At 41.9% G+C, this 22,351-nt stretch overlaps 2 protein-coding genes across 7 annotated transcripts; both read right to left on the bottom strand.

The window, feature by feature from the left end:
- Nucleotides 1-125: 125 nt before the first annotated feature.
- On the bottom strand, nt 126-13,653 carry unkl (unk like zinc finger). 6 transcript variants are annotated; one of them, XM_076038808.1, is made up of 16 exons: nt 13,494-13,653; nt 12,587-12,796; nt 10,895-11,071; nt 10,560-10,693; nt 10,339-10,474; nt 10,140-10,257; nt 9,929-10,013; nt 9,657-9,823; nt 8,959-9,147; nt 8,204-8,254; nt 7,934-8,111; nt 7,750-7,839; nt 7,239-7,475; nt 6,511-6,701; nt 6,171-6,428; nt 126-230 (listed from the first exon to the last, which is right to left on the bottom strand). In XM_076038808.1, the coding sequence occupies exons 1-16, from the start codon at nt 13,556-13,558 to the stop codon at nt 219-221; spliced, it is 2,298 nt and encodes a 765-aa protein (XP_075894923.1). In that variant the 5' UTR covers nt 13,559-13,653; the 3' UTR covers nt 126-218. The 6 variants fall into 6 exon arrangements, with proteins under 6 accessions (XP_075894923.1, XP_075894920.1, XP_075894921.1 ...); XM_076038805.1 differs by lacking the exon at nt 126-230 and adding an exon at nt 448-5,971; XM_076038806.1 differs by lacking the exons at nt 126-230; nt 8,204-8,254 and adding an exon at nt 448-5,971.
- A 2,632-nt stretch (nt 13,654-16,285) lies between these two features.
- Nucleotides 16,286-20,934, bottom strand: gper1 (G protein-coupled estrogen receptor 1). The gene is made up of 3 exons (XM_076038815.1): nt 20,694-20,934; nt 19,306-19,593; nt 16,286-18,208 (listed from the first exon to the last, which is right to left on the bottom strand). The coding sequence occupies exon 3, from the start codon at nt 17,823-17,825 to the stop codon at nt 16,761-16,763; it is 1,065 nt and encodes a 354-aa protein (XP_075894930.1). The 5' UTR covers nt 17,826-18,208; nt 19,306-19,593; nt 20,694-20,934; the 3' UTR covers nt 16,286-16,760.
- Between the last annotated feature and the right edge of the window lie 1,417 nt (nt 20,935-22,351).

Here is a 22,351-nt window from a genome sequence, read left to right as displayed (position 1 = left end):
AGTTTCACCTTTTAAGATGTGTTTGTTTATTCATGTGTTCTTGTAGTTGGCAAAGTTCGATCAGCAATGTCTTGTTTCCTGATTACTAGACAACTGTGCAGGACAACACCGATGTTTTGTGTGTTAACTAGTTCCACAGTTCCTGGAGCTGGCTGCTAGTTCCTTTCACAGATCCGGCCCTGAACTAAGCACCAGGAGACGCAAAAGGCTGCGGAGGTCTAGACTTCCACCTAGTGGCAGAAAGTAAGATATAGCAGAAAGAAGAAATGGCTTATTTCATTGCCTTTTTTTTTTGCTATCTGATTCTATTGTGATTGCATTGTCTTGCTATATATATGTGCAGTTTTATACTGTTCTGGCTGATGATGTATATAATGATCATATTTGAAATTGAAATAAAGTGAGATAGATAGACAGGCAGATAGATAGACAAACAGTAGTGACACATTTCAGATGAAAAAATTATTTTAATTACCAAGATGATAAAAATAACTTTGTGAACTTTGTAAACCATTGCATAACTGCAGTGTAACAATTTGTAAGTGTTAAACTAGTAATACACTACAGAAAATATGCATACACAATCCTTAATGTAGAAAAGAAAGGGAAAAAAAAATAAGACTTGCACCTATTTTTGTGTTCACAACACAAAAAAACAAAATCAATATCGTAATATAATTGTTTTGACAATTATCAGTAGAGAATTTCAATACAGAACCAAACAGTTTTCACAAAGTAAGGGAAATATGTTTTTGGAAAAATCTACTGTGTATAAAGCCACTAACAGTGAGTGGATGAACCGCGAAATTTCGTATCCTCAGATTGGACACATCCTTTTTGTTCCGCTGAGAAAAGCACATTTCTCTGCTGACAAGTACAAACTTGAATACGTTTTTCCTTCGAATAAAATTGTTTTTGTTGGATAGCAGTTCACAACTAGATGCTACATCGTAATGACTTAACTTTGCTCCGTCTTCCAGTGACCTATTCATTGAATATCTAAATTTAGGATAATACATTCAATAATTCAGGGCTTTTATGTTAAAATAACATTTCTACTTAAATTCTCTAAATATACTGTATATGCATATGGAACAGCTGGCTCCACATTCAGATCATTAACTTTAGACAACACTTGATGCACAATAGCATTTAAAATTAATTTGAGTCTTCACACGTCATAATCATTTACATGTACAAGATTGCATAAATCTTCAGGATCCATTTCACAATATTAAAAAAAAAAAAGATGAACAAAAAAAGACAACACAACAACTAACATTAATGCAAAATAGATTGAACTACTCCAACGCATATGCAGAGCATAATGATACATCAATTACAGGTCATATACAAGATTCTTCCTGTTTGGTGCTTTTTACTGTCGTGTAAATATTTAATTTGGTGCCAAATGACTAATCGGGGCAATGTGCGTTTAATATGAAAATATTGCAATAAAAAAATTACGATCATGGCAAATACAGACTGAAACTGACCAAATACCAGACAATTATAATCGTGATCTGTTGCCATGCAACCGTTGAAGCAAATGAGGTTTATGTTTAATCTTTTTAGCTGCAGCCAGTAGGATGCACTGATTTGTATCGCGATCACATGATGGTCCACAAAAATACTGTAAGGCACTGCTAATTTGATTTTTATCACAATGTTGTCGTCGCCGGATGGACACAAACTGACAAACTGAATACTAATCATGATAATGCAATTAATAAAAAGGCACAGATGCAGCTGAAAACAGAACAGATTTTTTTTCAAAGAATTGTCATGAAATTGTGCTTATGTTTGACTTATTTTAGAAAAAAAAAAATCTAATCTTGATTTAGGAAAACCCAAAACAAATTGTCTGAACAATAAAATCAAGTCTGTATCTGCCATTAGTGTTTGTCACAATCATCGCCTGTCCGTGTGTATTTCATCTTTTTATTTTCAACCACAATAATTGAAAAAAAAAAAAAATGTGGACCACGTCTTTAAGTCAACAGACAGGAAGTGAGCACCTCACAGTCCCTGCAGGCCTATCACAACAGCATAGGATCCATAACCATCAATAACTAGAGTGTTTTAGTGAAATTATTATAATCAAAAACAACATGAAAAAGAGTGATGACACTTCAGAACAGTAGCTGTAGTGAAGTCTTTATGGCCACTTCAGAAGCACAAATGTCATTTTGCTCTGACATTCCTTCACTGTAGACAAGAAAAAACACGACTACAACTCTCGCTAAAGGGCAGCATGTGTGAGCCACGATTGCACAAGCTACCCATCAACGTCTACTAGCGCAAAATCAAAAAACCTTTTTAAGGACCCATGCATTAAAAAAAAGAAAGAAATATGCATATCATCTCTCTAAAGCTAGACAAAGACAAAACTTAGAAAATTATCATTTAAGGTACTAGGTGATTTACTTTTGAAAAGTTAATTTAGGTTCTGTGGTAAAAATCAAACAAACTATGAAATGTACAAAAAAAGACATGACAGAAAAGGTCTTTGGTTAAAAAAAATATGAAAAACAAACAAAAAGAAAAAGTGTACTTCAAAAGAAAAATGTGGTCTATTTGAATTAATATCAGCACAGTCCTGTTAGAGAATCTACAGTATTTTTTCTTTTTCTTTTTTTTTTTAACCAAGTGAATGAAATAAAGATAGAAAAACTCCTGCTCACAGCGCACTTCCACCTCAACGGCCTCGGACATTTCAAACATTAAGAGCAGCAGCAGCCTGACTGCTGAATAAGGGTACTTTTCTTTTTTCTTTGATGGAACTTATCTGCACAGCTAATGTACTAGAACACCACTTTGGTTTTCAACACAGATTAACACAATTACAAGACATCATTAATTCAGTTGGCTTCACGGGCGAATCGGAAAAAAGAAGAAAAAAAACGAACCCTGTGAAATTAGCTGCTTCGTTTTAGCCCCCGTCCAGTGCAGTGGAGAACACAAGTCCCAACACAAAATCCTTCAATCACTTTTTGAAAGAAAGAAAGAAAGAAAGAAAGAAAAGGATCAACCAACACCAGTAAAGGCTTGAGACGTCGTTTGAGCAAAGAACTGAAGCATCGACTCTTTCACGACTGTGAACTGTTGCATCAAAATGAGACTGAAGTCAAGAGAGGCCAAGCTGAGCTGTGGCTGAACGACAACATTCAAAAATCTAAACGTCTAACACAAGAAAAAGAAAACCCTACTTCGTTTAACACCTCACCCGGCTGCTGCAAAGCTTGCAGAAGTTGTTTTAAGCCTTGACTACACAAAAAGTAAGTTGATAGAAATATTCTGGCAGTGATACACAGTGCAACCTTTTTATCTTTTTTATCTCTTGTTTTGTAGCTGGTTTACTTAATCGCATGACATGCAATGCCAGGTACGCTTTGAATGGCGCAATATAATCATGAAAACACTAAAGTAGCATAAACTATTTCAATATTATTCCTCTGAGTTGCTTAATAGCCATTAATAGTGAATGTAAACAATGCATCTTCCCGTTTATCTTTATATCTAGCAAAAACCTGGAGATACACTAGTCTCTATTCAGTTTAAAGCGAGAATAAAATGATTTTTTTTTTTTTAAAACCTTTTGACACAGTAGAAGGTCATTTCAATTAGAGGAACCTAAAACACAAAACTCCTATACAAATATCCAGCTGACAAGATAACCAGAGAATTCATTAACTGCTATAACAACGTAACAAATCAAAGTTGCTGGACTAGTTTTAATTTATAAAAGCACGTTTTTTTTTTCTTCTTAAATGTGTTTGTGTACAAACTCCTGCATCCTTTCTTTGCATACACCCAAGTGTTTATAGTTTATAAGAGCCTAATTTCTGAGACTGCAGCTGCACTAAAAGAGCACCACGGCTGAGGAATGGGCGGGACAAGAAGTCAGGACACAGGCACTGACCACGTTTGTTTTCCAATTATCCTCAGCAGAAACACTTTTATAGGATCGGGCCAAATGCACCGCAAAATCAACCTATATATAGACATATATGTATATGTATATACATATATATTTATGTATATACATACGTAGTCATACACGTAAGTGGGTCTCTGCAATAGTTAAAACAAGACACATTATGCAGAAACCTGTGTGCAAGCTCCGCCTACTTGCGTTTTAAAATTCTATACATAACCTTCTGGACTAAGGCAAGGCACTTTAGAGTTAGAGGCCGATATGTTCTAGAGAGGCTAGAGTCCTACAAAATGGAACATTGAGTTCAAAGATTAACACAAACGATCAACAAATCAGGCTTTCGCTAAATGCAATACATGCTTCTCTACTGGCGAGGCTACATTAAAAACTAGGCAAACTGAACAGAAGTGATCGAACACCAGCCGTAACGCGAAGCGTGTGCCTTAACGACGGTACAGCTGCTGGTTACGCCTAAAAATGCATTGAAAAGTTTTGCACTTTTACTCTGATTGAAATTTTATTTTGTCCTTTCTTACAAATCTAGCTATGAAAGTAGAAACTATGAAGTACTTCTCCGTGAAACCTCGGTAATATATGGAACCATGCTATGATTTGACGATACGAAACAGGAAATATCTAGATTCAGTTTCACAGTACGCACAAAAGCTTCAGACAAAAGCTTCATATAGAAAAAAGAAACTATTAAAAAAACAAAAGACACATAAGAATACCTACAAAGCAGCTTAAAGCAAAGTTCTATTTACCCTTTAGTAAAGTCCCAGGTCAACAAAGTGCTTTAGTAAGAAAACAAAAATTCTATGTCGCAAAAAAAAAAAAAGATGTTTGACTGGTCATGTGGCCTACAAATTCCAATATTGATTGGATAATAAAGAGAAACTTTTCAATGGGTTAGCAATAATACCTGATTAGAACACACTGAGTACATAGTCTGTATTGCAGGATAATATCATGTTCTCCAATAATATTTTCAATTCCTACGTGTGATTATGCAACTATTCCTTAGTGTCTAGAGTCTCTAAGTGCTTCTGGGGTTGTAGACTTTGCTAATTAAAAATGAGTACATACGTTATTATTTACTGGAAATACAGAATAAATGGTAAACAATAAAAGAATATAGGGTCATTATAAAGACAGTCACATTCAGATATTGGATTCGTTCCGAAAAGAATTTTGCCCATTTCACATTTCCTCAGATCAAAGTTTTAGTTGTACTAAGATTTATTGCATCAACCAGAATATTTTGTGACATCACCACTAGGGGAGCTTTGCCACTTTATCTGTCCAGGATGAAAAACTAAGTTCTCTCTCTCTCGTCTTAAAACCTGAGACGTCTCAAAAGCTGCGGCCTCTGTATTAATTAAGCGCCATCATCCTAATGAGGCAGCGGCAGCAGGCCAGAGGTCTGATCACGCTGATTCGCAAAGTGCAACGTTGTCCTGTTTGTGAAGATGCATAAACCAAAACTCGCTCTTTGTGGCTGTGGTTCTGTCTGTCTACCACTTCCTGTTTTTTCAGCCTGGTTTGCTTCCCTTCTAATTTTAACTTTTGGTCTATGCCTACGTTGGGCTGGAAATGTCATTCAGGAATTTGACTGTAACTGTAATGGTAAAACATGAAATGAGCAAAAGTCGTGCAGACTGAATCAGATTCTTAACCATCACAATTGCTTGTTTTTTTTGTCAGTCAAACATCATTTGAAACAAATTGAAATCAAATTAAGAAACAGACATTGCTATTTTTTTTTTTTTTTTTTTTTTTTTTTAGAAATATTGTATTCTCTACAATTAGATTTTTAAAAATGTAAAAAAAATAAGAAAAAGGCTAAATCTTTAAATAAGTACCTCACCTAAGTGTACATCACCACTTCAATATTTTTGTTCTACAGTAGGGACATTCTGTCTGACTAGGTGCACAGTTCTCGCATAGCACATAATGCTGGCAAGGCTGCAGGATAATGCAACGATCATGCTTTTGGCAAACTATACATTTCTTTGACTGAAGCTGATAAATTACCTGTTGGGGGAGAAAAGAATGAGTATCAGCCGCCTTTATAAAAAAAAAGAAGACACTTCATGCAGATTTTTTTTGTGTGTTTTCTCTCTCTCTCTCTCTGCAGGTGAGCATGCTTCATGGCTTAGCACAAGATCTGGATGCTCGCCCGACTATGCACATGCTACAAATGAAATGCCGTGTGTGGTCTAGTCTTTCTTACCCCGTCTACAAGGTCTAGGTCACTACGCAGCTGACTCTGGATGGAGTGAAGCTTTGACAAAGGGAGCTGGTCTACGTCGCCGTAACTGCGCAGGAGGGGCGTGCCCGAGGCGCGACACAGCGCGTCAAAGTCCCCCTGCAGCTCTTTCAGCTTGCGCTCCGACTCCTCCCACTTCTGCTCGGCCAGCTGCCGCTCGGCTTCGGCCATCTTCGCCTGCTCCTTCGCCTCGTGCGCGTCTTTCTGGCACGCCTCGCAAGCCTGGAACGGGTTCGATCCTTCACGTCATTCACCCCGAAAGGAGGGATAAACTGCCAGAGGGAGGAAATGTTTTGTGACTTACTTGTTTGACATGGTGCCAGGCCTCCTCCCACTGTTTGATCTTTTTCTTGGCCTCGTCCAGCTCTCGAAAGAGTCGAGCCACGTCGCCTCCGCTGCCGCCGCTCGAGGCCAGGCTGCTGAAAACTGGGGACGGACTTGGGGAAAAGTTGCCGCTAACAAAGTCCCAAATACTGCCGGCACCTCCATTCAATCCTGGTGAGGGAAAAGGAAAAGTCAGTGTGACTGACATGTTCTCCGGCCAAGGAGAATCTCTAGCTGCGTTTCCGTTACCCCTAGAATTGCGCAAAACCTAAATATGGCAATAAAAAACTGTCATGGAAACACCTTAACTTGGAAAAACCTCTCAAATATGGCTAAAAGGTTTTGACGCTCTCATGAGGTGGATTGATATAGAGGCATATCACAAAAGTGTCATGGAAACACTGACATTGACGCGTCAGTGGACGTGCGGTATGGGGGTCACATGACCAATTCACTTCAAGTCAAAATGCCACGTTATGTTTGGACGAAGGAGGAGAATATTTTTTTACAAGTAATCAAAGAAAAATATAACAACTATTCTTGACAGCGAACAAATGTAAACAAACAAAAGCAATTGTAATTCTGGTACATCTCGTAAATGGAAACACCTGCAAATTGCAACTGCACTTTGTCAAAATCTTAGAAATATCGCTTTTATTTTGTGAAAAAACTGTAACGGAAACGTAGCTTATGTAGCTGTGGGCTTACCCAGAGAGTTCTGGGAGGAAGAGTTGGCCGTCCCCAGCAGGCCGTGCTCCTGCTTGGCGAGCATGTTTGATGTTGGGTTGTGTTGTGACACGGCTGCCGAGAGCAGCGACTGTGACAGAGACTGGGAGAGGGAGCTGAGCGGGGACGTGGAGAGAGAAGACGAGGAGTTGAAGGATGAGGATCGCGCCAGCGAGCCGGGAATGTTGACAGGAGCAGAGCCAACGAGGAGCCTTTGACCTGCAGGGAGAGAATTTTTTTTTTTTTCAAATAACTTCTGTCCAAACATAATGATCAATAATTAATGGTCAAGTGGTCCAACAAACAAAAAGAGATTAAATATGAGGGGTGATATTCAAAGTTCAGTTGTTGTTTAACGGAAGCAAACAGCACTATTTTTTTTTTCAATATTGGATTTTTATTTGTTAATAATATATTAATAAGGGATCATCGTACTGTGAGATTTTGATTTCTATGGACAAAGAACATTTGCAGAAAATATCTATGTCCTCACTTGGCAACCCGACACTGTTGTCCTGCTCCTCCAGCTCTTTCTCGAGAGATGCAACGTTGATGTCGCTGAAGTTGAGATCCAGAGCGGATCCTGGCGGGAACGGAAATACGACACAGACAGTTAACAACAACAGCGACAAAAACAAATGTATTCACTCAGACAGAACAACTCTACAGGGACGCACCAATGACGGACTCCACCGTGTTGCTCCCGGGATAAAAGGGGGTAGCTTTTGCATTCATGGTTGATAAGGTGGTTGGTGAGGAGCTCTCTGAGCCGATGCTGGAGGCCAAGCTGGACGTGATGCTGGAGGTAAAGCTCGATGCCAAAGGGTTCACCACAGAGAAGACGCTGTTTTGTGTCTGGAATTTAAAAAAAAAAAAGAAAAAAAAGATGCGATGTGTAAGTCCCAGTGCACCCAGTGAAGTCACAGTAACGTACCAAGAACACAAACCTGCTTGTCTTGGTCCACATATTTCTGCTCCATTGAAAACTTGTTTTTGATCTAAAACCACACAGAAACAGCACTCTTTTAGCTAAATCTAATAAAATTTTAACGCTGATGATTAAAGTTAAAATTATTGATATTGGATGCAACTCTGACACTTTTCAGAATTATTCCAGTCGTGTCTCATTACTCTAATTATTGGTTTCTGCAGTTATAGTCAGTTTAAAAAGGCCCCGGCACACTTTTTCCAGATAAAATTACACCGGTTCCCTTCACATTAACCAAATGTATGCTTTGTGCAACCTCACAATGTTTTGGAGTAGGTCTGTGTTTTTAGACTTAATTGATAGAATAAGATATTTTATAGTAAATATTTCATTATGATTATGATTATTACAGGTTTGTGGTAAGAAAAACGTTTTTGAGTATAAATTGAATATAAATTACCTAATTTGATATTAATGAAATTATATTTAGGGTATAAATCACCCCGCAATTTTGATTTATTTTGTTGCAACATGATCTAACTGAATGGTAAACCAAAGAATCCCCCCGACAAACAATACAAATTAGCCAAAACATGTTAAAAATATAATAAAATGAAAATGGTATGGCACCAAAAAAAACAAAAAAATGAATGAGAGGCAAACAAAAGTGTGACTGGCACTAATATGATCATATAATCATAAGTTTAGCGCAGAGCCCTAAGTCATCTAGGTGTTGTGGTGTTACAGAAGCTCTGAGGAGAGCACCGAGTGTACCTGATCGTCACGTTCAAAGCCCGGAGCTTTGGGATAGTGAGACGTCAGAGGTGACAGACTGGATGTGCTGGACTCTGAACATAAACTACTGCTAGGTAAGGATTTGGGCCTGCTGATGGATCCCACAGGGGATAACAAAGTGTTGCATCCTGAGCTCGAAGTTACTTCAGCGCTATTAGAACATGACACCTGGGAAAGAGAAGCGCACATGAGATTGAGAAAAAAGATGAAGGTGGGGGGAAAAAAAAAAATGTAAGTGGACGATGAGGATGACCCAGCACAAGTGGAGCCTATGAACCCCCAGTAATTATGTTATTCTGTTCTTGAACGCATTATTAAAACCAAGTAAAGACAATTAATGATAATAAAAAGAACTGGCAAATAAAAAAAATTGATTGTGTGAGCAACAAGTTAGAGCGCTGAGGAACGGACCAGTGAAGGATAAAGCTGAATAGGTTTAATTCTTTAAAGAACTCTAATTGGACAAATTAAATTTTTGATGAGTATTTTACAACATTGGACATTTTTTTTTGGCTCCTGCTTTGGTTATCAGTGGTACTACGCCAGCTGGCTTCATACCAGTGCTTTGTATTTTTTATTCTAAAGGTCCAAGCCTGTTTTTAACTTTTATGGACTGAACGCCTTTTATGGACTGAACGGCCTACTGAAAGGCAGCAGCACCAACACAGAAAACTCACACTGCCGACTTGTCCATTGCAGCTTGTTGCGTTGGTGGTGGAGTTGCCCCCACTGTTCCACTCGCTGACTGGACACTCCGAGTACTGTTGTGGGCCCAGCTGAGACTGTGAGCTGGTCTGTATCACCGTCAGCAGCGAGCTCATCGTCTCCTCGGAAGAAGGAATTCCTGAAAGACAAAACAAATAAAACAAAACAAAAAAAGACAGTATGTGTAAATTCACGATCCTCTTTTTTTCCCACCTCTGAAACGTGGAGATAAACCTTCACTTACTTTCAACATGTGCAAAAGCACAGAATGGCCCTCTGGGACAGTATCCAGTTTGACGCATGTCATTGCATTTGGTTGATTTGTAAATCTTAAAGGAGAAACAAGTGATAAAAAGTTTCTTATCATGGCTGTTTTGGTGGCGAGTAAATTGCAAAATTCCTACGGTTTTCATCTCCCTTGTCCTTGAACAACAACCCATGGTAGACCGTCTCACCTCTGGGTGGAACTGCTGCTCAGTGCGTGAGTGACAGTACTGGCAGCTGTCTCCGCTCTCACACTTCGAGGGCTCGCCCCATTCATCGCCATGTTTCACATTAGGGCAGGGAGTTGACCTGCATTTAGAGTTCAACATTTTGAATCTGTGCAATTCAATCATTTTTTAAAATCTGCTTTTAAAATGAGACAAAACTCACCTATACTTGTACTTTCTGGGGTTCCGTCTTCGATCTCGACTGTTGTGGTAGTGAGGGCAGGCGTAGCCCTGTCTGCATAGTCTTGGGGGTTTTGTACACTGGTCTGTTTTATAATTGGCTAAAACAAAATTTGTATCTGGGGAGAAAAAAAAAATGTTTTTTTTTTTTTTTTTTTAGCCCTGCACCTGATTGAAGTATCACTGGAAGTAGAGGTTCCTCACCTTGCCACCGTGGGTCTTCTGTCAGAGTCTTCTCAATCATTGCTTGACTGGCTAATACCCCAGGCTGCAGATCAGGAATACCTTCTCCAGATCCCAACTGTCCATTCTGAAGAGCCTCCTGTGCTTGGATCTCTCTGTAAATAGTAGAAATACCGTAAAGTTAACACTCAATTATTTAACCAATTAAATATATAATTATGTTACAATATTCTCAATTTTCTTCTTTATATTCTGTTATATTCAACTTCCTGATTTGCTTTTTTTCCATTACACAGCTGCTCTGTGAAAACCATGGCAGCCAAAGGCAACGGGCCAATATTTGCTTTGCGTGTCACCTGATATCGTATACTGGTGGTCTGAGATCATGTGGACCGTGAGCAAAAGCACAGTGGAGGCCGTTCTTCACACAATGCCCTCGGGCATCTGTCTCATGGATGCAGGTGCCTGTCTTGTAATAGCGGAGGTGGTACTTGCGCTCCGTGTCACCGGTGGTCCGGTGCAAATAGGGACAGCTAGGGAAGAGAGGTATAGAATATTCACTAAAAAAATAACGAACATATAATATGAACACAGCAAACAAATGCTTTAAAATATGTTTTTTGTTTTTAATTATTTTAATAGTGTCAATTAAGTCTCCAGTGACATTTTAATGAAGTTAACCATTGACAGAAGGAAATAAAAACAACACTGCACTGGACTGGGTGGCATTCTTTTGCTCCGTGAACCACCCGTATCATTATGTGGGTCAGAAAAAGTCAACAGACACTCCATTAATGTACAACAAAGTGAAAACAAAGTGACAGTGTTTACACACAGTTAACAATATTCCACAGTTAGCATCCAGCACTAATATTAGAGTCAGACGGCACATCAGGGTACAACTGTTAAAATGCTCATAGGCAGCATCAGGTCTGAATTGGTTTAACCAACCAAAGACTAAAGAGTAGAGAAACGAATTGATTAATAAACCCCATGAATTACATTGTAATAAAGGAACCACTGTAGTTGATAGATTTCATGATAAAAGAACAACTGTAAGACCAATGAGCCCCTTGAATAAACCATTTTCTCCTTTCTTCAGTAGCAACAGTTGCTATGGCAACACATAATGTCATACTAAAATAGCTGCCTTTGGCAAAAATGGATTTCCAAGGACTGCAGTCATTCGCTTTCCCTTAAGTTCATAATACTACTTCTGCTTTTTCTTTTTTTAAATTTAATTCAATACATAGGAAAAACAGAACCCGATGCCATTCAGAGTCACACTGAGAGGCAGCTGCAAACAAGACGGAAGAGACAGTGGCATCACTTTTCAGACTTTACCATCGAGCATCTGGGCCTTTTTCATTCATCCTTTCAACCACAGAACATGCATTTGCAGAAACAAATTTGCCTTTTAGTCTGTCAGGTAGAGGATCGCTTAAACAACAACAACAACAGACAAACAAACAAACTATCCTAAAGTCCCCAATAAAGCAAAGTCAATTCATTAATTATATGTTCATTTTAGTGACTACGTGCAAGTCATCTCCAAGTTGATTGTCAGGGAAAAAATGGCAGCTCAAGAGAAAATCTTAGCTGACGTTGCTCTTTCACAGTATAAAAACTTCAACAATCCATCACACTCTCTTCCCACAATGCTCTGGGAAAGGTACATACTCATAGTAAATCTGAATTGAAACTATTTTTTAATTTCATAAGACAATACAACACTAACCCCAATAGAAAACGGAATGGAATGTAGCAATTGTCACATTCTAAACATGACAAACCAATTATTTTCAACACGTTCGTTTGGACAGAAGCTAATAAAAAAACAAACAACAACAACAACAGTGTTTTTTGTAGGAGGCTGTAGCTAAAGGGCTAAATATTCTGGGCGTATACAGTGTTTCTTGTGAAAGGGAGACATAGCCCAAAACTGTCTGTTTTTCAGCTTCTATGACCGCACTGGAACTGTTTCGAGGCCGCAGGCAGCACACAGACAAAGCATTAGTTAACAAGCTCAACAGCGGCTGACAACTTACTCGTCTCCATCGGGGCAGATGCCTGTGGTCTCGTCGTACTTCGTGCAGTACACGTCGGGACTGTAATTGAATGTGCCGTCTCTCCTCCGAATAGGTCTCCTCCGCCGCTGGTTGAGAAAATGCCAGTTGAAGCACGTAAAGGGTCGGTGTTGCGTGCACTTGTGCTGAAGGAACAACGGGCACTGCTCGGTCCTGAACTCCTTCAAGTATCTGCGACAGGGATAAGATGTCGAAAGCACAAAACCAAGAGCTGTTTATAAAATACATATTACCGAAAGAACGGCAAAAGAGTATGAAATATTTGAAAAACGAAAAGTGTAAAAAAAATAAATAATAATAATAAAAAAGTTTCGGGACACTTAATTGTCAAGTTGTTGCGTCAGCGCTGTTAGCATACTGTTTATTTTTGGGTCACCAGCGTAAGCGTGGCATGCACGGAGTCAGCTACGCACATATTTCGACGTAACACTTGTTGATAGCGACCGAGCGTACGTCTATAAATGTGCGTAGCAAGGGGGGAACTCAAAAATAAGGCCGAGCTATTTACAAGCACGGGCTGGTTAGCGACTTCCCGGGCTAATCACTTAGCACAGCGGCTGGACGTCTCGTGCTCGAGCTCGCGGCTCAACAAAAACCGCGCCACCGTCGAATTGCTCGCGCCGAATCGAGCGGTTTTGCGGAAAGTCCAGCAGCTCAGCGAGCGTCGCCTCGGCTAAATGTAACGTCAGCCAGTCACAAAGCCAGGAAAAGCACCCATGTTCCCCCCCACACACACACACCACCACCAACACACACACGCACGCACAGGAGTTGAGGAATGCGAAAGATGCAGCCGACGTGCGCGGCGAACACGACGTCTCTCGGGGCGACGCGGCGACACCGTTTACTGCGCCGCGGCTCTACTCACGTATAGTGTGTTGGTTTTTCCGTCTGGGGGGACGCGTTGGCCGCCGTTTTCGAAACCGACGGCATTTTCAGTCAAAACAATCCAGTGCGCATGCGCCGCCGGATCTGTTGCTCGAGCCGCGTGCACGTCGGCACGCACGGCGCGCTGGAGCTGGAAGAGGAGACACTCTTCAGTGACTGTCGCCCCGAGGTTCATTCCTGTGGTTTGTTGCGTTGTATGTTAATGTTGTGTTGTATGTCAATAAAACTACGGCTTGAAGAGATGTCTCCTTCATTTTTCCGAATTCCACATTTCAATTCGTGACGCAGCATGTAATAATAATTACTCCTTTAATTTAACCCAAGGCTAGCTATACTCCATTATAATTCAGCTACGTCATGGATTTAGGTTTAAACTCCTCACAGGTGAACATTGTAACTCTTAAAACTATTTGTGTGTCCCTGTTTTCACAGAAGCCCTTGTGGCACTTAGTTCCAATCCTGTCCCCATGCTGTTCCATTTCCTGCGATATGAAAACAATTGTAAATGTACAGAAAGTATGATAAGCACTTATGAAGAATAAGAACTTCATCTATACAACACAACCTCTGTCTTCCCTCGGCGGCTGTGGGTACAACAGTCTTTCCTGGGTACGTTTCTCTCTCTCTCTTTTTTTTTTTTTTTCCTTTGAGGGATTTTCATTTACAAATGCAATTATATGTCTAATCCATTATTCAGCCACAGAGGTCCGGTGAGTGCGCTGCCATGTAATTATGCATAAACCAGTTGTAATTGCTTTGATAAGTCCTTAGCTCACAGTGAGAAAACAGCTCACAACGTTCTTACATAAAACACATCTTAAGGTGGGGTGTGCCACAGGTCTGTTAACAATCATCTTAGCAAGAAACCATGTGAAAAACTAAGATGCCATCATTTCTCTTGGATGTCTGTTGACCTTAAGAATTTGGTCAACCGTTACGATGATGTAGCAGTGATTGCTCAAACACTTCATAGATGCTTTTAAGGATGTCCAGAAACCTGAACGCAATCAGAACTTGTCTGGTGGGAGGTTCAAACACATGTCAGGTTTTGCTGCGAGTCCAAACACTTTCCAAACTCTGTTAAAACATCAGGGGATACAAGGTAAAGGTCAGCGCTTTGACAAACAGAGATAAGTTAGTGTCGCGCGGTTTGCCAAATGTGCCTAGGGTTGGGGTTCAGCACCTTGCGTGCTCTTTAAATCAGTGAACCCAAAGCTGAAGGTCGAGCATGGTCCAGCTGAGCTGGTCTGAATTCTGGCACCATTTGCAGTGAACTGGCTTTTAAAATAAAGGTTATTGTGGAAATATTGCAAAAAGTAGTTTGAGAGTTCAAAACATGGGCTTTAGAAATCCCCAAAATACTTACTTAAAAATAACCAAACTTCTCTTTAAATATTTGACTATTTCAGACTCAAGAAATCATTGGTTTGTTTGGTTGCCTAATCCAGCATGATTTAGTGGAGCTACTGTATTAAACCAGAGGGAAAAGTCACACCCTCCTTGGTTCTGTGACGTCAGTCACTTAAAACCTTTCACCTCAACTCAGCCTCCTCAGCTGTGCACACAAGCTGTCGGCCACCTCTTCTCACGCAGCATCCCGTGTGTTTCTGTTTGTGTGACGTACAATTTGTCTCTTTCGGTGATGAATTTGAGAGTTTCGTTGCTCCGGTGTTTGTGCCTAGGGATGAAATGCCACGTGAGTGTATTGTATCACACGTGCTTCTGGCATAGGATCTAGCAATTTACTGTTTACACGAGTTTCCAGCCTCCAAACAGTCCAAACCACAGGCAGAAAACATGTCTTTAAACCTGTCTTTTCAGAGATTTTTTTCTTTTGGTTTAAAAGCTTGAACTCTGAAAATTAAAGGATGTCTCTTGCCGTCACATCAACGTGGTACAAAACAATTTGTGCAGCTGACAGCCGAAGAAAACAAAAAACAAACAACTCTGGCATCGTGTTCCACAACAAGTTTTGCATTTCTGCCGACCTCCAATAAACAACGAGGGAAAAATGATCCTCGGCGCTGTTTTCCCAGGCTGCTGGGACAGTCGCAGCTGGAATAACAGTTTGTGGTTTGGACTCCTGTTTTTTTCCCAGTCGTGCTAACATCTCTGCCTGGCTCGTACATAGCTTAGCTCTACCACACACTGGCAATATACTGCTTTTATATAATGGTGTAAAATCTTCAGGCCTGGATGCAAACATGTCTGCACAAACAGGCTCTTCAACATGCATTTAACTCTCTCGCTGGGTGGGAATGTTCCACTGTGGCAACTGAAAAGGTGCAATAAATAAAGGAATAAATGCAGGATTTTGTTCTAACGCAAGCCTGCTTGACTCTGTTTGGCAGGTTGTTGTTTTATTATCTTAGCATGTGTTAAAGGTAAGAAACAGCAGGTTAAATAAAGCAGCGTGATGTTGCTGAATACAAATGATGCGTTTGCCTCGGTTTCCAGGTGGCAAGACAATGGCTGACTCCTCTCTGTCTTATCATGACAACAGGAAGTGGCAAAATTACACAATGGGACTTTTCCTTTATTTCTAAAAAAAAATCCAAAAAAACAATTAAAACAAACAACTATATGTGAGCTCATTAATGTTGTAACACACAGGTCCATTTTCTCTCGTTTCAGTAGCATGCAGCACACAAAGCAGGGATTTAGAATGTAAATATCTTTAAGTCACTCCAATGTGTTTTTTCATGTATGTATGTGTGAATATGTTGTGGTATTACATGTTGCTTCAGATGGAAATGAACATTCTTCTGCAGCTGAACTTGACCTTTTTTTTTTTAATGGCATTTCATTAACTGTTAGCAGCTCTTCCATGCATCCACTTCTCAAAGAAAAGATACTTGAAGAAAAAGAAATATCCATGTAGAGGAACACAGAAAAAGCCACACACACTCAACCATTTTTGAATTTTTTTTTTTAGCAAAATTTCGTAAAGCTTTTTTGTCTTTGTTCAAAGAGTGTGTGGCAAGGGGCAGAGGGCCTGGGCGGGCTTCGGACCCCAGACTCGCGGGTAATAGCCATGCGCGCTTAACCATTCAGCCAAAGGGATATCCCTTTGGCCAAGTAGCCAGGGTGCATGATCAATTGGAGGCATTGCGACAGGACTGCCACTGTCACACTTGTTTTGCTAAAAAGCTAGTAAAGCTCATTGACAGGCAGAGAGCTGATGTTGATGCTTCTGAGCCATTTCTGTGCGCACGACTTGGCGAAGGTCGTCTCTCTTCACTGACCATCACACCTCTGACACCTCGCTCCTGACGGGCAGCCGCAAATCGAGGCCGTGGCGACAGAAGCGGTTCACCACCGACCAGCTGGCCTTCTGCTTGACAAAGAGCCGCAGCTTGTCCCGGAAGGTCTCTCCGAGAAAGCTGTAGATGATGGGGTTGAGGCAGCTGTTGGAGAACGCCGCCAAATTCACGATGTGGCCCGTGAGTGGGTAGTCGTGCCACAGGGTGGTAGCAGTCCTCTGCGAGGGGTCGGCCGTGCCCTGCAGCAGCTGGATGCTGATGAAGACGTTCTCCGGTAGCCAGCAGATGAAGAACACCAGGACCACCACCACGATCATGCGCAGGGCCTTCTGCCGCCTCGGCCACAGCCCGCGGTGCTTCCGGGACCTCATGAGGATCCGCCCGATGAGGGAGTAGCACAGGCCGATGACGGAGAAGGGCACCAGGAAGCCGATGGTCACCTCCAGCCACTGGATCTCGAAGACGTTGGCGAAGCAGAAGTGCAGCTCGCCCCTGTGCTGCGTTTGCACGATGGTAAAGGGGAGGAGCGTGGCCAGAATGGAGGCCATCCAGATGAGGCCGCAGCTGAGCTTGGCGTGCTGCATAGTCCTCAGCGGGCTGCTGCTCACAGAGCTGGCCAGGGCCACGTAGCGGTCGAAGCTCATCCAAGTGAGGAAGAAGATGCTGCTGTACATGTTGACCTGCAGGAAGAGGGACATGAAGGTGCAGAGGACGGCGTAGTCGTAGTACTTCTCGTTAAGGTTGAAGACCTCGATGAGGGAGTCGGCCACCAGGATGAGGTCGGCCACGGCCAGGTTGACAAAGTAGAGGTCCGGGATGGTCATCTTCTCCCGGTGGTTCAGGTTGACCACCAGGATCAGGATGTTGCCGATAAATCCGATGGGGAAGAGCAGGATGGTGTAGAGGCAGGACAGGAAGAGTCCGATGATGTATGAGTGGTACTTCTCCGACTCTTCCATCAGACTTGTGGTGTTGTCCTCGATGGACACGTTGAGTCCATCAGTACTGTTTGCGTACATCCACACCAGGGAGGTCGTCTGCACCTCCATACTGCCTGAGGTTGGAGTGTGTCAGCGGAGGCCACGTGCAACCCGCCCGCAGCGTCTACATCTCTGGAGCCTGGTAGTTCCCGCTGGCGTCTCCCAGAGGGGTGAACCATGTATGCCGCCGTGACGCGCTGACCACTCGCTCAGAGGTCAGCTTGACCTGTCATCGAGGTTCAGGGACAGACGGGCGGAATCCTCTCTAAGCCGAGACGTGCCTCCATGCTGTTGACCTCAACGACCCGAAGAATCACATTATTAAACAAACGGCGAGATCCCGATATTTGACGCCACCTCCACCTCTTGAGTAATCTGGTTCAAGCTCTTTGTCTATCCCGGCCCTTGCACGTCTTTATTCAGTAGAGCATCGGGCTGTGACGCTGCGACACCTGATCTGCGGAGAAAGAGAAGACAATAGCAGGAAAACAAGTTAAATACGCAGATTGATCAGAGCTGGCGTCTGTACAACTCATTGAGGGGCCTCGTGTGAAAACGTGGTCTAATTTTGGAGAAAGTTTACCCCCATAAGGCTCCAAAATAGACGACAGTCAAGTGAATAACACATTAACATTCAAGTGCCGGCCTTAAAGAGATGCATTGAAATCCCTCTTTTGAAATCCTAGGCCAATCTGAGCTCTCTCCAGTCTGGATGGCTTATTCATCACTGACGTAGAAAAACACATAGGTCATTAACATTTAACCACCCTTTTCAGTCCAAACACACCACCCCCAACCCGCCACCACCTCACTCATGTCTTATAGTACTATGAAGATGTTGCATCTGGAACAATCCTTTCGTCTTAATCAACAATTTTTCGGGGGGCCCCCTAAAAATGTCAGACTTTCCCGGGAGATGGAGAGATCGCAGCCTGTTTGGAAAACATGACCTTCAGCAGACGTTCAAGCCCGCAGGGTTCGATCTCCATCACACGCAGGAAACCTTCAATTTTACCAGCATATATCAGAAAAACATACAAGGCATAAAAACACTTTTTACAAAGAGTCACATCATTATTTTTTTTTTATTTAGTCTTTGTATTTATTTATTGCCAAACATTGCTATATTTAGAGGATCAGGACAAAAGTTTCCGGTCACATAAATATTTGTCTTACCCCCGCTTTGCAATCTAAATTCTGCATTCTTGTATGATGGGGAAATCCTACATATTTCCTACTCAATCCAGTCCGACTCCATTGGCCAGACCACAAGATAACACATAGGCTCTTATTGTATCATTTTCCGAAACAAAAGAAGGTGCAACTTTGAGGAGCAACTAAGCTGAAGATTTCATGCTAACAGTGTCTTCGGGAAGTGACATGAATTTTTCATATCATTTAACAGACACCACATCAAATGCAAACTAACAAACCTGTGATTTTATTTCCATCGCTCCCTGTGCTGGACATTAACTTGCATCAATATAAAGCACTGTTTGACAAAAAAGATCATCATTGCACTAGAGAAACTGGAGTCAAAAGCAGCAACACTTACTTTTTGTTTTTTAAATTTGAGGTTTGCAGTCACCGCTTGTCCAGTGCAGATGTCAGAGGGACAGAGATTTCTAAGTCCCATGTCCGGGCTCCTCTTCTGCACCACCTGCTGTTTGGCCCAACCCTGTCTGGAGGGGTGAAGAGTGGGAGGGGAGGGGCGGGAGAGCCGACAAGGCAAGGAAGAGACGATCTGTCGCCCTCGGTTTGTCACTGTGCTCCATCAAAATCCCTCCTCTCAGCCTCAGTTTGTGATTCCAGGTGTTGACTGGGCATCGGTGAAGGTCTGGGATCAGAACAATCAGCACAAACACAAAGGAGAGTTTGGACAGAAGGATGGGTTTGCCCTGTCCAGCTGGCATGCTTGAACAAAAACATTTTTTTTTTTCTCTGTAATGGTGTTTGTCCACCTGAGTTTTAATAGCGTGTCCTCTAATTCTGAACATTCTGGATCAACTGCATGCACAACTTTTAAACTGATATTATTGTGGAAAATATTTTAATTCTCTTTAGATGAACTCTCAAAGTGTGATGCTTCATTCCTGATGGGGGGAAACAGAACCGACTTGCCCCTGGAGATGCAGTCATATAATTTGAACTTGTCCATGAGTCTGTGCTGCAACCATTAGGGCCTGGCATTGAAATATATATATATCCTGTATATCTGCCAGTGTCATGTCTTATGGTTACATTAACTACAGATGCCTGACATCCAATAACCACCTGCTACAGCAAAGCCGTGCGCGGCGCCCTGATGCTGAGCAGACTGGGCCGCATCAAGGCAGATTACGAAACAAAATCCTGTTAGAAAATAATATGATCTCATTTATGCCGACATCGTCTATTGATTTAATCAGCTGCCTGTGCTGTCCTGCCTCAGACAGACAGGACTATGAGCGAGGTCCTGTCAGGGTGAGGAGGTCACTTCCTGCGCTGACAGCCAGGGGGCAGACAGAAGTCATTGCCAGAGTCAACGCTGGAGTCGAGGCCTTGAGGCATCCCGGTTGCAGCTCATTTGGCAGCTTTGTTTAACTGAGAGACAGTGAACTAAATGCATTTGTCAGCTCGTGAACAACAGTTTTATCTTAAGGGAAGCACCATTTGCTGAGGGAAAGGAAAACTTTCCGTAAAGATTTCCTTGGAAATTCCCTTGGAAATTCTGGATGCTACTGTAAAAACATGGGAATTAACTGCATAACATAAAAACATAAAGAAAATAGATAGAGGGCAGAAAGAGCTGCATGACGGCAGAGCAGCCTCCAAAATGTTAAAAGAAATTGTGTTACCCATCCAATACACATTAGCAAATGTGATTAATCAGCCGTGAGTTAAAGTTCAATATCTTAGTTAAAATGCATTTACCTCAGTAATAACATCAAAACTTACTTGGCAGAGGGCAGTTAGAGGTTAAATGCAGGATTGTGGCGTCCACGGTCCTGCCGTAGCGTGCAGGGTTCTAGAAATGATGTGTGCACTGGACTGATATACACAGCAAAATCTGCATAAAGTCAGCATCATATCTGGATTCAAATTTTCCATAACCGTGACAAAATTATTTGCATCTTCAAGAAATCGTCAAGAAACTGCTGCAACAATGATGCAAAAATAATCAAACAGCTGCTTTCAGAGCCTGCTGCATGAAACATTGATATCGAAGAATCAGAAAGCGGTTTCTGAGATCTGTGAAGGGAAGTTGTGGTGGGGAGGAGGACGGCAGACAGAATGAGATGCACCAGTGAGATTTTATCATTCGGCACACATGACTGCACAGAGATAAGGGGAAAGAAGAGATGTGTGTGTGTGTGTGTGTGTGTAGGTCAGCGTGGGGGGAAATGTGCGACAGATAGTGAGGAAGGAGGGGGGCGTGCAGGAACTTGCACATGAACTTGTTTCAAACAAGCCTGCCAAGCGATACAATAAAAGTGTAGTCGGAGTTGCAAAGGTTAGAAGGTTAAAGTGGAAATAATTAAAGCCGCATCATTATTTAATAAACGCCCTTCCCTTTATTCTCTATACAACTACTGGAGAAAACTGCAAAACTACTATTTTAAATATAGCATGCGTTCCTCAGACAGCGATTTTTTTGTTGTTGGAGAGGATGCACTTCCTAATCATGTCCACTGGATGACGCACTGGCATAAACCTGTAATAATGTCTGTGGTCTGTTGCAGAGAAAATCTCTGCATTAACTTGAAGCTGAGGCCACACAAGTAGGAGATGTTCATCAAACCTAAAGAGGTTTGATGTTATTTTATAATACCCTCCCCCCTCCAAAAAAAAAAATATATATATATATTTTATTAATCATCTCATTTAGTGGCAAGAGCAGTTGTTGCCGGGTAGAGGATGGGAGGTCTGGAGCAGAGGAAGATTATTAGACCATCATCTGCCTCCACTTAGCCGTCAGTCGTGCTCCTGGCTCCATCCATCCATCTCCAGCAGCCGCAACCACAACTGCCAAATGCCTGAGACATCCAGCGCTGCACGCTTCCAGGGCCTGTGTTTGATATTTGGCTGATGCTGAGATTTCATTGTTTGACTATTCCCCTCTCCACTCCCTGGCTTTTCCCCCTTTAGAATTCTCAGTTTTCTGTGTCCAGAGAGAGGGGAAGAAGGAGGAAACTGGCAGGCAGAGAGAGGTGGGTTGCTGTTTTTGCTTTTTTGGTTGTTGTTTTTTTTGTTTTTTTTAAAGTATCAGCCCCGGTACACTTGACTCCCCGGAGCTGAAGTGACGTGTTGGTTCCACGAGGAACGTTCCTTTCCGAGGGTCCCCACTCGGTGCCGGATGACTCATAGGGTGGGAGCTGTTGTTGAGGACATCTTTAGATCACGTAGAGGAAGAAGAATTGTTGTTGTTCCTTCACAACTCTCAGGAGTGCGTACAGAGAAAAAAAAAAGAGGAACAGTTCGGTCAAACAGATGGCACCAGCTTTTACCTGCAGCGCCACAACCTTTTCACTTGAATCACTCACTCTGTTTTTCCTTTTGTGTGCAGTCATCTGAATGTCATTGCAACTGACTTCTGACTGTTCAAGACTCCCAAA

The sequence above is a fragment of the Nelusetta ayraudi genome, unplaced genomic scaffold (genome assembly GCF_046127955.1).
Source record: "Nelusetta ayraudi isolate G7.1 ecotype Tasmania unplaced genomic scaffold, CSIRO-AGI_Nayr_v1 ptg000057l, whole genome shotgun sequence".
Lineage (NCBI taxonomy): Eukaryota > Metazoa > Chordata > Actinopteri > Tetraodontiformes > Monacanthidae > Nelusetta > Nelusetta ayraudi.
This window is presented reverse-complemented; position numbering and strand designations above follow the sequence as displayed.